Source organism: Aphis gossypii, chromosome 1, assembly GCF_020184175.1.
Source record: "Aphis gossypii isolate Hap1 chromosome 1, ASM2018417v2, whole genome shotgun sequence".
NCBI lineage: Eukaryota > Metazoa > Arthropoda > Insecta > Hemiptera > Aphididae > Aphis > Aphis gossypii.
In genome coordinates this window covers 54,836,031-54,857,919 of record NC_065530.1, presented here as the reverse complement: position 1 = coordinate 54,857,919, position 21,889 = coordinate 54,836,031, and the positions used below count along the sequence as shown (strand labels likewise).

At 29.9% G+C, this 21,889-nt stretch overlaps 1 protein-coding gene across 5 annotated transcripts in view; it reads right to left on the bottom strand.

The window, feature by feature from the left end:
• Window positions 1-424: 424 nt before the first annotated feature.
• The window catches only part of LOC114125220 (autophagy-related protein 16-1), a 230,141-nt gene continuing 208,676 nt past the window's right edge, over window positions 425-21,889 (bottom strand). For 3 of the 5 annotated variants that reach the window (XM_050198319.1, XM_050198321.1, XM_050198317.1), the window contains exons 11-13: window positions 3,551-3,635; window positions 1,337-1,489; window positions 425-832 (exon numbers count right to left, since the gene is read on the bottom strand). In XM_050198319.1, coding sequence (XP_050054276.1) covers window positions 739-832; window positions 1,337-1,489; window positions 3,551-3,635 — 332 coding nt within the window. In that variant the 3' untranslated portion in view covers window positions 425-738. The remainder of the gene's footprint in view (window positions 833-1,336; window positions 1,490-3,550; window positions 3,636-21,889) is intronic. The other 2 variants (XM_050198320.1, XM_050198322.1) reach the window with 2 other exon arrangements.

Below are 21,889 nucleotides of genomic sequence, written 5' to 3'. Positions count from 1 at the left end.
ATTAAAATTGTAAAGATAAAAGTAAACAAGTTTCTTGTTCATTTTACAACAGTGAATTCAATTTTTAATAAAATATAGTTTTTCATAATCTTACCTTAGACAATGATGAAAATATAAAATCGAGAAATTAAAAATACATTTTCTAATTTACAGTTTGTAGATGCATAGAGTTAAATATTTTAAATACTCAAAAAAGTTAAATAATTTAGTAGTAAATTATGTTTTAAAATTTGTACTTTTTCATATTTTACAATAATAACATGTTACCGATATCATGATTGATATTTCTCAAATCGAGTAGTACTCTTAGTATTGTACAAATCGATGATGTAGAAGTGTTTGAAAAAAATATTCTATTGATTGAGGTACTATAAAGTGAATATAGTTGAGGAAATCTGGTCGGGATACCAAAAAGAAAAAAAAATGAATTGGAACATTTTATTATTCAAAACACATAATACATGAAATATATAAAATAATCTCACATCATCAAATGAGTCTAAAAATAATAATATATATAGATATTGTACACACAAGCACACACGCACGACAACAATTATTATAATATGTATGCATAGAATAAAAAATATACATAATACATCAATTTTTTTCTTTTCAATTTGTTTAAATGGTAAATGTATTAAAAAAAAAAAAAAAGGAAAATACACGCGATACGTTGCAGCAATAGACTGTGAACAATAATTAAAAAAAAAAAAACCACCGAACCTACAGTGTGTGTCAAACGTCTGCCCAGACCACTGCTCTCCTGGATCGATCCACGCTGGCCACGTTGTTGGTAAACTGATGCCAAGATACTGCTGTCACAGGTGCGCTGTGATAAAGAAAACGACAGTTTTATTATTACATAACTTTTACATGACTGTCGATTGTTTGAGCCTAAGAGTATATAAATAGCATGCTTATTAAGTATTCAATTTAACTAGGTATAATAATATAAATTTTGTCAATAACTTTTAACAGTTATAATACGACTAAAAGGTACGTAAAATAAGATTCAGTAATTATTTTCTTGTGGATAAGATCTTCTGTAATAACTAGTTATAAGATAACCGTTTTAATGAATTTCCTTTGTTTCTATAGACTTAACAATAAAACATTTTTTTTGTTAAGTTTTCCTGGATATTAGAGGAAACAGCTATATCAGCTTATTAGTACCCGCCAAAAATGGTATTGATAAAAATTTAAATTAGACATCTGTCAGAGATGTTTAAGTCATGCAATTGATATTATAGTAATCAGATGTAAAAAATATGATATTATGTAATATGTATAATAATACTTTACAGTTTAAATAATATAATATATGTATATGTACTTGTGTTCATTCCTCAATACTACAAGTGGTTTTTCTGGATTTGATACGGCCCATATGAACACTGAACCTTCAGATGATCCAACGGCCACGTGATCATACTCTAAATTGAACACAGCTCTTGTCCAATCACAACCCACTTTAAATCCGTCAGCCCTGTTTAGACATACGGTGAAAAAAAAATGTGAGAATATCCATTGAACGCTATTGACAGTATTATTTATTTAATTGTTTTTGTCAACACAATATATTATACTCGTATATAGCACAAAACGGATTTTAGCGTATACATACGGATAGTGTCAGTACATGTAACTGTAACTTACTAGAAAATTATTAAAATATTATAGCAACTATTGATATCAAATTTTACATAAATAATAATTTAAACGTAAAAAAAACATAAATTATATTATAAGAGTGTGGACGATAATACGAAGCAAAAACTAATTCAAAAAATATTAAATTAACTGAAAAAAGCTTTACAATAACCATAAAAAAAAATGATTAAACAAAAATTGTACAACGGTAATTTATTGAAATATATTAACAATCGTTTAGTTCAAAAAACCGAGATGTCTCCGGGTTTTCCGTCTCAGACTTTGGTGGTCTATGACGTGTGTGGGATAATATGGTTATTGGTTAATGGTTATAATAATATTATAATTTTACGATTTTACAATTTTCAAAAACTGGTGATAAAAGGGTATAAAAATATTATCTATATAATAATATTATATTATGTGCATATACGTCATCGATGTAATTTATAGTTGAAAATTAATTTTGGTGTATTATTATTTTGTGATTTAAATTCAAATCACCGAAAAAGACTATAAATATAAAATTAATGGACAATAATAACAGGTATACAGGTACGCGAGTAGACGAGTATAATAAATATTATGTAGTAATATAACTTATATTAATTTAAATCAATATCCATAAAAACCCAATTGTCCATGTAAATCGTTCAACTTTTTGACTAATACTAATAAAGAATCGCAATTAGTTTTTTTTTTAAAAAAACACCATCCGCAATATTTGTTTAAAAAATTAGTGTAGTAAAATTATTATAATAACAGTTTTCAGTAATACGATAAAAATAGATAGTTTGAAATTAAATAATATTAACCGCACGTCCAGTGATTTTAAAATGATTTGATTTTATGCCTACGCATAACGGTTTTTACTTTTTTGTAAACATCCATATAAAATCATAAGCTTATTATTGTAAAAATATCATGCTCTCATTCAGCATACTCATACCTATATACATATATATATTGTTGAGGTTTAATAGCATAACTATTATAATAACGGAATATAAAATTTGATATTTTAAGTGAATATATAGTGTCTATTATGTGTACCTACAAAAATAATATAGAAGGTACCAGAGAGATTATTTATATACATTTATTTTATAATTTTATTTTACACATTCTTTTTGTTTTATAATTCACTAAAAAAATCTACGAAAAGAACAAAAGACAATATTCAAAACGAAAACCTTGAGTCTTTACGAGATGCTTTTCCTATTCACACTACCTAATTATGTAGAAAGCTTTTAACTTTAACTTTACTACGTACATTGGCTATTTGTTCAATACTGATAAATTTAAACCTGAGAGATTGAAAAAACTTTCTTTTTTTTTTTTAAAAAAAAGCGAACTTGAAATAAATTAAAAACGTCCGAATTATATTGCGGAAAGTTAACAGTGAGTGAAAAAAATTGCAACAAAAGGGAACGAAATTGTACTCCAAACTATGAGGCGTGAAGCCAACCACCCATTGTACCTACAATCGATGTCGGAAATAAAGTTTAGAAACACAAAAAGATCTAACTAAACGTTACCGGGAACGTGCTAAAAGAATGTATATATATAAAAAAATAATAAACCTTATCTGTAGGATTTTACTTACGTACATATATACTATATACAAAACAATTGCCACTGATGCAGTGGACGTATACGCTATGCAAAATAACAATATATATATATATATAGTCGTATAAAACGGTTTTATCTCGTTACGAGTTATTTTTATTCGCGCGACTCCCGTATAATTTAGCTTTCCGATCTCCTCCTCGGCAAATGGATTTGAGTTAATAATGATAATGATAATAGTAAAAATAAGAAGAAGAATAAAAATAATAACAACAATAATAGTAATAATAGTAAGTAGAAAAAAAATTAAATAAATATGACTTGCTCGAATGTGTTGATTATTTTGTTCGTCCTGAGATCGACCAGCCGCAGGGTGTCGTCCCGGACACAGCTCAATAGGTAATTACAATCTGAAACACAACCGTAATCGATATAATTATTGTTTGTCGACTTGTGCAAATAATAAGATCGTTATTCGCATAAGCTCCAGTGTACACAAGCCGCTCGCCGTGGTCCATTTCAGCATGCTAAGACCACAGACGCACGGCCGTATACCAGTCGAATTATTATTGTTATTATCAATAGAGTATATTATATTATATTACCGTCGATCGCTGTCGACTCTTAAGACACGATTCGCCGGCGGCGGTGGGCGCTATACTATAATATTAATAATAATATACTATATGTTCAGCGAACTATTATAATATATTGTTCACGCCGAATAAACCTCATCAAAACGGGTATATATGCGTCCAATTAAAATCTAACGCGATCGCCAAACGCCGCGCTGCAGCAGTTTTGTGCATACCTATTCAAACGTATTATTATTTATATTTGTACCCTATCGGTGTAATGTGTATTTACGATGCAGCGGTGCATGCGCGACTCGAGGAGATGTATCGTAGTGTAATATCCGATTTAGGTTAAACGGTCGCGCGTTCTCTTATCGCGAGTTGCGTGCATTAGGCATTATTTAGGCATGTTTTTTTTTATTATTATTGACCAGTACCACACGCGTAATAAAACAATATAGCACGCGGCCATTAGACAATCGAAAATACCGCCGTTTTTTGACGGTATACCTATTATTATAATATCCTCGCAGACATGTTTTAACTAATATATAACATGATGTTTTACCAGTCACGCTCCCAATTTCTCTTTAATAATAAATTTATTAATTTCCGATTTTTGGAATTTATAAGACCACCTATATTATAATTATAAAGTACAACTTAAGTTATCTAAGCTATTTAATAAATCGGACCTAGTAGTTTCTGAATTATTATATTTTATAAATGTGTGAAAGTATAAACTTACTTAAGATATTATTCCATAATCATAACGGTTTAAATATACGTATACGTATATGAGCTTTAGTATGATTAAAAACTAATATTACATAATTAATATATTATACAATTTAATAACATCTAGGCCACTCGTTCAAGATTTAATTCATATTTTTTTTAAAACACCATCAGTTTTAAAATTATTTTTAAAAATGTTTACACTGAAAACGGGTGATTCTCGTTTGAAAATAGGAAGTTTGTAAAGCCATAGGCTATTTCCAAGTCGCATACAAATTTATGATAAAATATACCTGAAATAAGGTTTTTTAGACCTTAAATATACTTCTAGTTGAGAATTCCAATAAATCAAATTTAAATACATTCATAATTCCAGAAAGAAAATAGGTATAATCGCTTGAATTGTTAAATGTGTGATGAACCATTCACTATAATAATATTATATTATTATTATTATTAATATTATCTATAAGAATATACCATTTGGAATAGACGATATACGCGAGCAAAACAACATTAAAAATATTTTATTGTGCACATAACGTATAGTATACATATATATGCCTATATAAGGATCACGTTTCGAGGTGTTCAAAACCGCGAAATTTTATACGCTCGAAAGAGAGTGCTCCGCTCTACTCACACATAATACCTATATACTTTGCGACTATCGACCTAGTCATATCGAGTCATCTTCACCAACACCTTCGCCGTCTACGTCACATTATTATATAGTATTGATTGTTAGTATTTCGTTCTGTTTCCACAGTGCACGACAAGTATATAGTATGAGCAACGAGGACGCAGGTCACCAAAACTAGTTTTCGGCCGCTCGCAAACATTATATATTATGTGTCATGACATGTCGTTCTGACTAGGTCGCATTCGCTAACCTTTAAATACAATAATTATTAAATTATTCCCGTCTGCAGTGGATTATGCATCATACGTGAAAAATGCGGTCCATCCGGCCGACTGACTGATTCCGCGGTATTTTTCCGGGGCAGTGCGTGAAATAATATGTATAATCTAATCTAATGATATCGTTTCGCAGAATGTATATCGAGTGGCGCGTAGTGTTTTTTAATAATATCATATGGGTATGTTCGCGCGGAAACGTATACTACACACGATGACCGAAGTCGGCGTGAAAATCATATCATTATAAGTGTACTATAATCCGCGACCTCGCGACGTCAATCGTCGGAAACGGTCGGTAATATAGTGCTGTTAGCCTGTAACTGATGGTATCCTCGCGTGGGAGTTTGAGACAACTTATTATGATATTTTAACCGACACTCGGCAAGTTACAGTTATGTTTTTGTCCAAATTCGATTCTTCTACGACGCGCGACTAGTGCTGGGCGACTTTACGTAGACTATTACTGTACCACCGCAACGTGCGTTATAAATGTATATGGATGTAATAAACTAAAGAAAAATTCTAAGAGAAATCACTCGTATACCGATGTTTACGATTTGTAATTAAGCGCAGGACGAGTATAATAACTATTAAATCGTAAATAACGTGCTACGTGCAGTATAGTGTCCATATATACAGACATTAGGTACTCTTATTTTAACAGTGCGGACGTATATTATATTATATACCTGTATGAAGCATAAGTATTAAAACGGCGACGATTATAATAATTATAATAAAGTGTTCAGTACCCATTAAAAAGCGTATCTGATGTCGATTTTGTCGTAATGAAAAATTGAGACAAAAACTCACCCAATTAAGCACCTATATTAATCGTCACGATAATTATAGTGCAACGATGTGAACTTGCGGTTTTTTTACGCATCGCTAATTAAAACATCCATGCAGTAAACCGTTGAACATGAATATTACGTGATATTTATGATCAACGCGTAATTATAAGTATTGTATGTAAAGCGAAAATTTAAAATTTTTATTTTTTATAGCATATCTCGAACAAAGCATGAACTATATATACGTCATCAGCAGGGCTACACTACATAGAAAATTATCGAATCAGACGAAACCAGACCAGATTATTATCATCATAGAAATCACGAGCCTGGTGAACAGTGCCACAATATAAATTGGGCGTATTTCAAAAACTGTTCCAGTGAAACGAAAAAAACGTCGTATGCGAACAATTGACCACCGTAATAATCTTATACACGGACAATTGGTCTCCATCCTATTGTTTTTCCATTGAATATATTGAAAAAAAATTTTTACATAAACATAATGAATAGATGAAAAAAAATTAAATTTTTAATAGTCTATAATATAGTAATATCACCAAGTGTAATTAACAAAGTGTTTCAATTTTTAAAATTATGTTTTAGCATCGTATAAGATAAAATACGAATTATGTTCTTAACTATTTTCAACGAATTGTTTTTAAATATATACACCAATAATAATCATATTGGGCAAGTGTTTACCATAGATGTTGAGTGGGTCACTGAAATGGATGTGTTAAATTCCAATTAATTAATTTATTATTTTAAACATGAATTACGATCTTAAATAAAGATAGGATATCAGCCTATATCACTAAAAATATTTCATAATATTTTTTGATATTACTAATAGAAAAAAGATTTATTTTATTAAGTATTAGTAAAAAGGTGGGTTAAAATAATGTTTGCCAATAACATAGCGTTTCAAAATATTATTGTGTTTGTAAAATATAATGGTATGCGGAGAAGTTTTATGTCCTTGTTTTTGAACTGTAAAAACATAATGAATATCGTTATTTATAGTTGAAATAAGTAATTTTGTCTAAATTTGAATTTAAAATGTTAATAAAATAAAATGTTGATTCTATCTCCTTGATTCTTTGGTTTTGTTATGAACTAGTTATGAGAAACATTGTATATAATATATATAAATAAAACATTTGTAAATTTTTTTGTTGTTTTAAGGAATTTTGTCAAAGTTTGAACTTCAGTAATGCTTATAAAAAAAACTGTGCCCATGTATTTTAAATTTTGCTACATATTTCTAAGAATTGCAACTTATTAAATATCTTGTATGACATTTTTAAGTATTTTTATACGGTAAAAAAAAAAATAATAAATAAAATGGTAAAATTGAAACATCTGTAAATAACAAAATGTCAAAATATTTTGAAAATTGTATTACATTAAAAAAATGATCATATTAACATTTTTTAAAAATGTTAAGTACCTGTATTATACAAACATTTGTTATCAGATTACAAGAAAAAAACAACTATTTTATTAAAAACTACTGGATATGGGTAAAAATGCACACATGGTCAGCATGAAAAATATTGGTAATTTTTAATTTTTACCCGTATAAAGTATAAATTACGGCCAATTTTCTACTCGAAACCATTATCAAACTTGAAAATCAAAGCATTTTTATTACTTATCGTGTATAAGACATAAAAAACACAAAAATAATTATACAAAACCAATACTATCATCGCTAGGCTTAGAATCCAAATAATCAAACTTCATAACTTATTATTTTAACAAATACAACTCTTAATAAATATTATGTATTTTATTGTTCTTAGAACAGGTTTTGACGATGTACTACGTCAGTAGGTAAAAACTCAAGTTCTTCAAATCCCCTAATTTCTTTATGTTTTAAAAATATTCATTGTAGGTATATTCTAAAATTATTCACATTATTTTAATTATTTTTAAATTATTTATGACGCATATCGGCATATCACAGAAAAATATAAATGGAGATCAATTGTTCGTGGATAAATATTAAAACGTACGAAAATTGTTCACATGATGCGTTTATTTTTCGCGGGGATCATTGTCCAGTTACAAATTATCCATTATCCTATTATAATAGGTGTCATGATATTATATCATTATGTATCTACTGCACTGTTCATGACTAAAGTCTGCAATATCGGTGCGATTTCCAGGCACGTACACTTTTACGTACATTTACGTAACGCTCTGTAGATGTGTTTGCATTAATAATAGAATCGATCGTCAATTTTTTACGATTTTCACACGACCGGATTATGGGAGTCGTAAACGCGTAACCCGTCAGAGTAATAATAATAATAATAATAATAGCAATTATATTGATAATTATTGTAACACGTACATTTTTATGCACATAGACTAACGAGTCGAGTGGACCCCGAGGTGATCAAATCAATTATCTTGTAGGCGCAGTTTACGGGGGTTGAAAGTCATATATTATAATGTACTTTGATGGGATCGTGGAGGGTGTACAGTGAGTGTTCGGACGTTTAACCGTTATAAGACACGCAATAAAAATAGAAATATAACCATAATATATATTAACGACACGCGTCATCGAGGCGTATTGATGTTGCATTATTTAATATACGACTTTTTATTTTATATATAATATACGTGTATAGGGTACACTTTAACGACGAATATAATGTGTTATTATAATATACTCGTGTATTATAATACGCTTATAAATATCATAATATATTAGACGTGTACTTCGGTGGTCTTCGGTTGTTCGTTTATTTATTTATATATATTTTTTTATAGGCCATTATGAGCGACACGAATCATATTATTTTACGATAAACGCCGACCGTACAGGCGTGAATCACCATTCGTACCTGTATATTATATTATGATACTGACCTAACGCTCACAGTTTTCTTTTCGCGCGAGTATTGTATACCAATACACGGATATACCATTCCTATATATATATATGTATATAATGTATATTATATATTCGCTGCATATCATCCGCGTAGATCCGGCCGACACGATAATGCGTATTCCTATAATAATATATTGCCAACACGGCAGCCGCCGGTGCGCGCGTATCCATATGCGTTTTCGTTTTACATATAAAACGCTAAAAGGTCTAACCTCCGTCGTGTCGCCGGGCGGCAGCGGAGTTTTGCCGTTCGCTGCACATAATATAATATATAATGAAACGGCTTTCCGCACATATTATTATGCGAGTTCGCGCCCTAACGAGAGTGTTATATTATTATTATTATTATGTGCCGACGCTTGTTATATTAAACAGTCGTGCGCGATGGCGAGTATATTATATAGGTACCTATCTACATATAATATACCTATACACGCACACATCCCTAGAACGCAGAGACACATAACTATTATATATATATAGATAGATATAGATATAGATATATCGCGCGTGTTCGTAATAAGTATCCCACTGGGACGATGCAACGCGACTGCAGTATTATAATAAACGCACACTGCTGCGGTCGCGATTCGCGGACAGGTATGCACACAATTAATTAACGCGGGATCAGCTGTACCTAAAGCTTATAGACGCGACTGTGCGAGGGCGTGATGTATATATTGTGCATCCTGTGATTTCTCGAATGTATAAAACACCATATTATAATATGGTGTTCGATATTATACAGGAGAGGGAAAACGGGAATTAATTATTATTGCAGACGAGTTGAATTAGTTTAGCGAACTTAAGACACGACATCGGGTACCTACATGTAAGGACTGTGTAAGAACTATATGTTAACGTGTATTTCACGTGCACAAAAAAGAAAAATTCTAAAACCGTCTAGACTTTTTGTAAATATTTGTAACCCTTTCACCATCAAACCTTTATGACGTAAAATTGTCTACCGTTTCGCGAGCTTATCGATCGGTTTCCATCGATATTTTGATTTTACTCTCATATTATGAAGGAATTTGAATAAAAATACAGTGTTTTCCGTCTCTCGTTCCGGCTATAATACATTATAATATTATACACAAAAATCAAATCGACGCTCTATTAGTAAAACGAGTTTCTCAAAATACACAATGATTGAATGAATAACGTCGTCCGTGAATTTATTGTTTTTAGGATTATTATTATGTGATAATACGTCGTGTCGAAAGAGCGCGTATATTATAATCTATTTAATATTTATGAGTGAAAAACACAACAATAATAATTAAATTATGTATTCGTTATACTTTTCAGTCAGGTCTAGTCTGACATATTTGTAATACCTATACATATTACATATACATACATAGATAACGAGCGGTCGCGCTCGAGCCAACGGCAATGGACACGTGATAAATCACAATACGACGGGTTAGTCGAACCTCGTCATTAAAATATTCACGGGATTTTTTTTTCAGATTTCGATCAATATGGTTGATATTATTATTAAATTATTAATAAGATTATAATTTTCCAAATCGCTAGCGTGCACGGGAAAGCGGGAGAAAAAAAAACCGAGCAACGGTGAACTGTCGTTCACCCGTTCAAATAATTTACGGTTTAATAGAATGCAAGTCTCAGCGTCTCCTTTCGACAACGGCTTGGGTTTTGTTTCCATCCAATCCGAATGCATTATAGGATTATATTGTGTTCATTAAAAATCTGCTTTTCTTCCGCGATCAGCCGTAATTACGTTGGACTTCACGTCTACTTTGCATGGCTATGTGTATACGTAATATTACATTTTATTAAACACACAATGCAGACATTTGTATTAGAAATTACAACAGATATACTAATATATTATAAAACGGTCAAATAGATTTATCTGGTAATAAATACACGAATGTTGACCGGTGTATAGTCTTGCAGCCGAGGAACAAAATACCGAAATATTTTTTTTGAATATTAAATCAGTGGCGTTTAAGTGTGTACATAGAGACGTAAAAATGTGGGTAAAAAAAAAGTTATGGCAATTTAACAATATTACAAATTTAATTTCAAAAATGAAAGATCGTAACTCATAGACATTATTTTATTATATTATCATAATTACCTTAATATCTAATTATTTATATGTAGATTTGTAGAACGTATACTATAGGTAGACTATACATATATATATATATATATGTCATTAAATATCATCACATCACTGGTGTAGCTAAATACTTAAATAAGGTATTCGCTTTATGACATTTAATTTTCAGTACGGTTAAAATATTAAGAAAAAAACTCTATAATGTCTATTAATGTTTACTACGATTCGTAGAGAAATATTTTATGTACAGTTATGTATACCAACTAACCGTAGGTAGGTATATGCGCAGTCGTTAATTTTTTATAATCGTTCATGTTATTTGGCCACTTATTCGGCTTGCAATGTTTGAGTTTTGGTGTTTTGACCGGATATTTGTAAGTTTAATACTACGCGGGGACGCCGTTTATTATCGTTTTAAGATTATGCACCAGCACTTGGCCGGGATGACTACCTATTACAGTCATAATGCATAAAATATAGTAGTTAAAACGTGCGTATTAAATTAATAGTGTGGTAGTCCAATAAGAAAATGTTTATAATACTTGACCGGCATAATATAAATGTATACGCCTAGCATATAATACTCGTAAGTCATTAATCAGGTGAATAATAATAATAATTTTTTTATTAATATCAACTGAAATCACGATTTTCAACGCGGATCTGGTAAGACGGGTTTCGGATTTTCGTACCCATTATTATTTTTACTCTTTCGAATAATTTGCACAAAACGAATTCCGCCCACTATAATAACATGATATACAAGCACAATACGAAGCACTGAAACACCGACGAATGGCGATACAGAGACGCGTGCTCGTACCCACCTTTGCCTAACGAAGTCACAGATACACACGCATGAGTATTATACTATGTATGTAATATAATATATAATATTGAGGTCAGTTCAGTGAGACAAAAACGCGGACGACAACACGGCGATAAATTAAACGCACGTGCAGCATCGTAATGGAGTGAGAATTCGCCGCCGATACGTTGGCGACGACGTTTTACTAACTACCCGTGTATCGCCGACCCCAGTGCAGCACGCACCGTGACTGCCGAACACCGATAAAGTATTATGCGAATCGTACCATTATATTTTATTCGGATTTATATTATTATAATTATTATTACTGTTATTATTGAGTACATATTATAAAATAATATTGGTATATTTTAATTTACGCATGCGGTTGATAAAAAACTATACACGGCAGAAAACTAGTTCGATTAAAGAATAATAATAATATTATAAAGTATAATAATACCGACTAATAATGAAACTCGAATGATTGATAGTCATGGCGCGCGTTACATATATTCTAAGATCTTTTATATTATAGTTTGCGGGTCAGACAACAATGCTACGATTTATTATTATTATTACATTAAAGGTATGCGTGTGTGTGTGTGTGTATACTAGACGAGCAAACGTGTATCACTGTACTTTAATGTGTATGTATACAAACACATATACATGCAAAAATGCACATACGCGTATAATACCATTCCGACGTATTAATTAATGTCGATTATATTATTATATTATGTGTTTAAATGTTAAAAAAAGAAAAAAGGACGTGCCTTCTCTTCTATATAACGCCATGTTGTAGAGTGCAATTGGTATAGCGAGTATTTTATATTTAAATAATTGATCAATTACTTCCAAGAGCTTATTTCTCTACAGCCATATAATATATTATATACGATATACATAGATATATAATATATGTATAGGTAGACAATATACATGTAAGACATGTAATTTGCTCTTGTATATATTATTATCATTATACACTGTATAATAAGCCAATTGTTTTTTATAATGAATAATTATCTGAAGCTTAAGTCATTATCTATAATAATGTACGTAATATATAGAAATGTGCTTAATAAATTGTTCTATTTTATGTACCCGTAAAATGTACCGTTTTTGATGTGTATACATATATATATATATTATAAAGCGTTGTATTTTTATTTCCTATATGCGAATGAATGAGTTTAAGATCGATGACGTTTGAATATTATTCTATGGAAACTATAACACTCCAATAATTTTTTTTTCTAGTTGATAAATTATTGTTCATCATAAAAAGAAAATAATTGTTTTATGTGTGTCATAATTTTTTTTCAATTAATATTTTGTGCAAAATATTTAAAAAAAAATATCATTGAACGGATGAACAACATTATAACATAATAATATATTAAATATACCCATGCAATTATTTAAAAATGATTTTAATTACTAATATATTAATAATATATTGCCAAACAACAAATGATAAGGTATACAATTACTTTAAAATAATACTCAAAATTATATGAGTAATGAGTATGATATTTTGAAATATTGTTGTATAATAAAAGTATAATACATAAAACAATCATAAAACAATATTATTTTTATCAAAAACTTAACTTATCAGGTATTATATTATATAAAATAATATTATATTTTTGTTTAAATAAATTAAGATAAATATTTGATGTCATTACAGAATCCGGTACTTGGCAATAAAATATCATTAAAAAAACCTGATAATGAAATAAAAATTACAATCGAGAATAGATTCAAAATTAAAATTAGGTGGAATAGTATTGCGTATTTCATTTTGATCTTACGTTGAAAATATTAAAAATCCAGACAATGCGAATGTTTCAATTGATAAATCCACTTTTGGTTATACAAACGCATATTATATTAAACGGGTAATTATAATTTGATCAATTCATATAAAACCACGGGTATATTAGATACTTTATAATTCCTTACTTCGCGTAATTAAATTAAGAATGATTATGCTAATTATGCAGTGTATTATAGTACTTATAATAACATGGAATTACGGTGTGATGATTATACGATTAGCAATAGTCGCACATAATATGTGCGTTAGCCGTGTAATATGCATAATATTATAATGATATATGTATAATGATGTAAATTGAATTATTTTATATTTTAATACTTTATTAATTCAAACGAGTCTGGTTGTTCTGGGTTTTAATTGAAAAGTTAAATATAACCGAATAGTGAGCATCGTATAACATACCTACAGTATTATCATAAAACCACGAGCAACTGATAATTTTTTAACATTACCAACACGATAGGTATGTTTATTCAAAACAGAAAAACGCAGATGAGAGGTAATACATTTGTAATATTTATCTGAATATTATAATAAATCGTGTGTCTTCCAACATTCTAATTTCGTATACGAGCGCATGTTAACACTATCTCTCCGACTCGATCGAACCTTCAACCTTGTTAATATTATATATTATTTTATTATGTATAGCAACGTAACTACAGCGAATTTCACGATTTACCTACATGTTGTCAGTTTATACTATAAATGCAGTTTTGGATTTACGCGCGTATGCGTATGCTAATTGACATACCACCGCAATTCTTTATAATCGATACGAGACTTTATAAAGCCAACATTTTATCAGATCGGTGTATTACGCATGTTAGTATCTATAATAATATGAGCAGAACATAGTATCAGGTATAACAGTACATTAGTGGACCGTAACTGTTTTGTACACAACTCCGGTCGACCGGACTCGGATATGATATTATCGACAAAATCTTTTAATAAAAAAATTGCATCCAACGAGTTTTGAACAGAATCCGGTAAAAAACGAATACCTGTACAGTGTACACATTATGGTAATAATTTAATGGTGCGCGAAATCGAAGAGCAATTAATATGCCGTTGGTGGAGTTGCCGGCCATGGCGCCTGGCCTATGTCAGTATATTATAAGTTCGGGCGGAAAATGCCTATATATATATTATTATTTGCTATGCTTCAACTAACCGTAAATTTTTGTACGTCCATTCCAACTTTCTAGTAGGTCGACCGATAATGAATGAGTGACGGGGTGTTGTTTGGGGATTGTATATAGTTTTTTTTTTATTGGGTCGACTGTCCCGTGTTTATTGAAGTCCGTTAGAAATTTCCCCAGAGAAACTACACGTCGACTATCCATAAAGGTATAATAATAATAATAATAATACACTACTGATACACACTTGAACACATAAGGTCATGCGGTTTATGAACAAATAAATGGTTTAAAAATCATATAGTTTATCTTTGTACCGATGACGGAGCGATAATTTTTTACGATGTCGCGTATGTATATAATGCGATTTCCACAGAAATCACTGTCGGTGGAATAAGTCCCGTCTGTTTATACAATTTATCCACACCCCTAAATGCATATGTTATTACACGCTTATCACATTATGCATTGGAAACCTGAAGCTGCGCCCCTGTAGATTAAGCACGCACTATACGCAAACACATGGTTGACCATCATGCTACAAATATATGTATATAAATTCACATTGCCACTGGTTGGGCGGGCGATAAATCGATAACTCATCTCGATAGATTTTAATGACTCGGACGCTATAAGTATATAATATATGATAACTGATGGAATAATTGTGCGCGTCTACTGTATAATATTATATTTATTTATAGAGTCGCGCCTTCCCGGCGTGCAGATGTAATTTCTGGATAAACCACGCGCACGCAAAATATCGCAATCGAGATCGATTCATATTATATTATACGGCGTCGGCGGCAGTAGATACTCAGGTACCTACCATGTCGCGCTGTGGGTTTGTCTTGGCGTAGCGTTGTATGAAAAAACAAAAATCATGCACGACGCGTACATATTTTAACAATATATACATTATACATATAGACGATGATATTATTATGATGACTTCTTACCGGTGTAACAGGCGATTTTTACCCCCCTACAAATTTTACCGAGGAGGTAAAAATCGCCTGAGGTAAAAATCGTCTACCGTAACAGGCGATTTTTACCCCCCTACAAATTTTACCGAGGAGGTAAAAATCGCCTGAGGTAAAAATCGTCTACCGTAACAGGCGATTTTTACCCCCCTACAAATTTTACCGAGGAGGTAAAAATCGCCTGAGGTAAAAATCGTCTACCGTAACAGGCGATTTTTACCCCCCTACAAATTTTACCGAGGAGGTAAAAATCGTCTGAGGTAAAAATCGCCTAACATAACCGGTGATTTTTACCCACCTATGCATTTTACCGTAGGGAGGTAAAAATCACCTGAGGTAAAAATCGCCTGTTATGTTTCACGATTTTTACCCACCTATAAATTTTACCGAGGAGGTAAAAATCACCTTACATAACGCGCGATTTTTAGTTTTTACCCACCTATGAATTTTAACGTTGGGGGTAAAAACTGCCTGGCGTAATTATATACCTAGGTGCTAACTGACAACCCTATGTAGATTTACTTGAAACAGTGGCTTTATTACCTTTGATGAGAAATGAAATTGAGCATAATTTTAACTTGCCTGATTTCTAAATATGCAATAGATATTATAATAATATTATATCAGCAAATATTGAATATAGCCAATATAGGTTACTGACCAATGACAATATATTTGTTTTAGAAAAAAATACTAAGTTATGAAACTAATTGACAACAGCAATTATTAGACAAAAAGAATAAATATACTAATTGATTATGAAAATAAAAAATGATTATTTAACCACATTTACTCGAAAAATGAGTATCAAATTATTATTATATAAGTATGAAAAGGTCACCTATAGTCAACTCTAAGGGCACTATGATTTCTACATAGGGGCTTCTAACTCTATATTGTATTTAATATATAATAATATACTAGGTACGTACTTACCAGTATAAAGATGAAGAATGAAAGATATATTAATTGTTTAAATTTTCTCACATCATTTTATGCAAAAAAAAAACTGCATTTTTCAAAAGAAATACATTTATATTTCAATATTTTAAAAATTATTATGTTTTTCTTAAAGATTAGATACCGACAGCTAATTAGAAGATGTACGACAGTCACAGCATAGCGTAATACTCAATGAGTCACAGTGACCCATCTGTCAAAGGTAACCGATAACGGCGGTCGGCGATAACCAAAACTTGACAAATTAGTATAGGTATATGTAACTATTGTAACTATATAGGTACATTTCAAATGCGCGTTAACGATATACTACTCAAAGGTTCGTAATAGTTAGACAGGTAGATAGACGATAGACTATTGTTATGTATTGTTATTTGTGACAATACACTATACAGTAAGTAAAGCCATAGTGCCATACCGCGTTAGTATGTATAAAGAACATACCAAAAAATGTTGATAAACATTAAACCCATATTAACTATACTATAGTTAACAGCTAATAACTTCTTGGTAAAAAAAAAAGTAATGCAATGTTAATATCTGATATCTTAGAGATGAGGGAGGAATGGGACAAAAAATAACAATATAGGACTAATTTCAGATTATTATTTTCATTTACGTATTCACCTTCGTTCTGAAGACTTCAACACGATGTTACAAATTTTTAATGTGTATATTTTAATGTAAACATATGTGTTGTGCGTACGATATTTAAATTTTCGAATTTTTTTTATCAAAATATTCATTTTTATCTACAACTCCGTAAAGGGTAAGTACCTAAATAAAAATATTCTAATTATGATACAATATAAGTACTTTTAATATAACTATGTAAAATAACTACATTTTTATCATTGAATTTAATAATAATATAATATAGTATACATACTTATTAAAAAATAAGAATAAATTATTGTACAAAGAAAAATATGTAATGATAAGTTATTATAAAACAAAATGTATACTATACATCAGGGATGGCCAAATTTTTTTGGACACGATCTTCCATAGGAATCGCGGAAAAAAAGTCTCGATGAATATATAAATACATAAAAAGTCATATAATATCATAAAAAATGTTAATTACTTACTTAAATCGCATGTTAAAATATAATTTAATTTAATTTAATACAAAGTCCCGATAAAAATGAATAAATTAATGAAAATATATCAAAATTTAAGTATTAATATGGTAAAATTGTATTGAAAAATACATTAAAGTTACATAAAAAGTCACATTAGGTATATCATGAAAAATGTTTATAAATAATAAAATGTAATAACATAATAAATAGTCAATAATAATAACACAATTACAGTAGGTACCTACATAATTATAATAATGAATATATAATTATCAACCTTGGTTCTATAAAAACTATATCACTTTATTCTGGTAAGATAGCTCACGGAAATTAAAAAATTTAAAATATCATTTGAAAAACTTTCGTATAATTGTTTTAACCTATCGTCTTTACCCAAAATTACTACGAAAAAGCTCCTGATCTATTATTTAAAATTTTTATTGAAGCACTTGAGTAGCTCATTTGTAGAGCTTCAATAAAAAGCCAAATATTTGGATGATTAATTCCCACTAAAGTTGCAAATTTATTATTCCAACTATAGGTATATAACCGTGGTAATTTGAGTGGAAAGGCCTATGATAAAATTGTTATCGACGATAATTATTTCTCGAGCTATATAATTCATTATTCGTACCTTAAACTAAGAAAATGCATTAAAATCGTCAAAAAATGCAAAAAAATGTCTTTAAATAATCAGTATCATATATTAAGATGATCGTATACTTCTGTTAAAACCAAAGTACCTATTTTCAAACTTATTATTATGTAAAAAAATATATACATCGATTCGGGGGGGAAACGTCTCTTTGGCCATTTTAACTACGAATCGCGGACGTTTCGTCACCCGGCAATTATTAAGATAGGACGTTTCGTCCCGGAGAGTTATTAACCATAGGACATTTGGTCCCCGGCATATTTTTATTAAAGGACTTTCGCGGTTCTCAGGTTTTTTAAAATTATATTATTTATTAATTTCTTCAAAGTTCATTATTTTAGTACCTAACAATTAATAAATTTCTTTTTAATGAACAATTCTGTAATGTCTAATATAGTATATAGGCCAGGGGTGGCAAACCTTTTGAACACTACGTGCCAAAAATTTACCTTTTTTTTTTTTTTAGAGCGTGCGAGCGTGCCATGTGTGAAAAATATTATATTATTATGTTGAATGTAATATTCAATATTGTAAAAAAAATTTTTAAATGTGTTAACCTATTACCTTTACCTATGTCCTATAATATTATAGTAAAAATCTTCGCGTGCCCACAAAATCTTTTCGCGTGCCACCTCGGGCACGCGTGCCATGGGTTTGCCATCCCTGATATAGGCTATAGGCTATAGGCAAGTAATGGTATGCGAACAATTGGTCCCCGTCATATATAATTTTATACTCGGACAAATTAGTCTCCGGCGTATAAGTATAAATTTAAATACAAAATATTTTTTTACCTATCAATAAACGTTCTTAAAAAATGTTTTTTCAATGATATAGGTAATAGGTAATAGTTTAAAAAATAAATAAAAATGAACATAATAATAAATATTAAATAATATAGTAGAATAAAAAAATGATAGTATAGGTAATATAATAATTAAAATTTATGTAAATCTCGAAAGCCTATACAAATAATTTAAAAGATATAAATAAACATTCTAAAAATGAATAAATTAAAAATTATATATCATCATTATATTTAAATTCTGTGCAATATGATTGTAATTTATATTTCTTAAAACTAAGTATTTTCGGTACATTTATTATTTCATTTTTTTTTTTTTTGTACCAATGCAGTCGTTGCAGATATATTCATATTTTTTATTTCTTTTTGTAATTATATACTCCACATTTGTATTATATACGCACTACAACACGAACAAAATACAACTGGGAACAGACTAGTGTGTGTAATTGTGGAAATAGTACCTAAGTATAAAAGCATTTTATCGAATAGGTTTATCTTAAATCTTTATAACGATATCATACTTGTTATTATTAGTTGTAATTTATTGATACCTATACCTTTCTTATCCACCCTGCCGATTTTATATACTGTACGTAGAGAAATTTCGTTAATTAGACTGACACTGATTAGTAACTAGGCGAGAAGTATATGGGCAGGTTAAGAAGTCCATATTTTAACAATATAAATATATATAATATATATCAAACTTTTAGGTGAGAATTACCTTCATTATTTCTGTTTTCAATAGTTTTGATAATAAGTTATTATCATTAAGTTATTATCTAGGGCTCGGAAGTTGTTGCATTTGCATGTTTTTTTGAACCGTTAGATTTATTGCTAAGTGAGCTAGAAAGGTAATCGGAATAAAATCCCGGGAAAAAAATCCCCGGAAAAAAAATCCCCTAACGAACGACTCCGGAAAAAAAATCCCCGACCCTAGGAAAAAAAATCCCCAGCCTATAATATTACTCACAACCACAATATAAAATGATTTTAGTATTAAATTACAAATAGGTATACTATATATTAAAGTTATCAGTCAAAAAATCAATATATTAAATAATATTAGGTACCTATAAATAATTTAAAATAAATTCTGTATTAAAAAAAAAAAAAAAAATAATAATAAAAAAATATGTAATTACAAATAAGTATTTAGTATACTATATATTATAGTTTTCAGTCAAAAAATCAAAAAATCAATATATTAAATAATGTTAAATAATTCTGTAGCGAAATAGTAATAAAAAATAATAATAATAAAAAATAATAATAAAGATAATAATAATCAAAGTTAGTTATTAGATTGTTTTCTAATATTATGGCTTATCGAATTTAAAAAATCCGAAACATTTATTTTTCCACTTACAAACTGGCACAAGTTCTTTTAATCTTATTTCCGTCGTCCGCATCTGTCCAAGTTTGGTTGTTTTCATATTGATTCTCCAACGTCATCCAATGCTAATTTTGCGTAATCCGATGCAACTTCGTACTTCATTTTTCTTATTAAATGCCAACTGTAGGATGTTTAATGCCAATTAAATGGGAAAATCGATTGTTCCATCCTTCTGTGACATTATTTGTTCGGTGTCTATTACTATCATCATTTGATAAGGTAGTTTGATGTACATTCCATGTACAAGGTGGAAATACTGGAGGAATTCTTCGAAGACGAATATTGGACTCGTTTGTGCCTACTTTTTTAAAAGGTCCATTAACATAGGTTGTATCAAAATATATTATAAAATCTTCTGCTCCAGTTGGTATATTTTTTTTTAACCACTCCATGCCATTTTTAACATCATCTAAAGGAAGAAAAGCTAGACTATCAACCATAGTACAGAACTTACGGAATGCTTCGTCTTTTTTATAGCGTTCGGACAAACCTAATTCTTGTAATTTTCTATACGTTGACTGACAGAGGTGGTAAAAACATCCTCGAATCGTAATGTGGCTGCCTAAGATCAGTTTTGCTGCATTCATGACGGCTAGTTCAAAATCCATATTTAAAAAAACGGGATCTGGGTATTTTCCTCGTTTTTCACACTCGTTCATTACAGTACGAAACAAATGTTCATATGTGTATTGTGTTTTACGTTCAAGAATACAGTAAACAGCTGTAATAAAAAATGAATTTTTTTGAACTCGAATTACGTACAGTTGCTTAAAATATTCAGGTGCAAGTCCAAAATTCCCGTCTATGAACCATGTATTAGAACTTGCTAATAAAGATAAACCCGTGTCTGTAGCAAATATTAAAACTCGTTCATTCGCATCTGGACCATTGTCATCTAATAAAAATCTTTCTTCTCCGTATAAGCACCATTC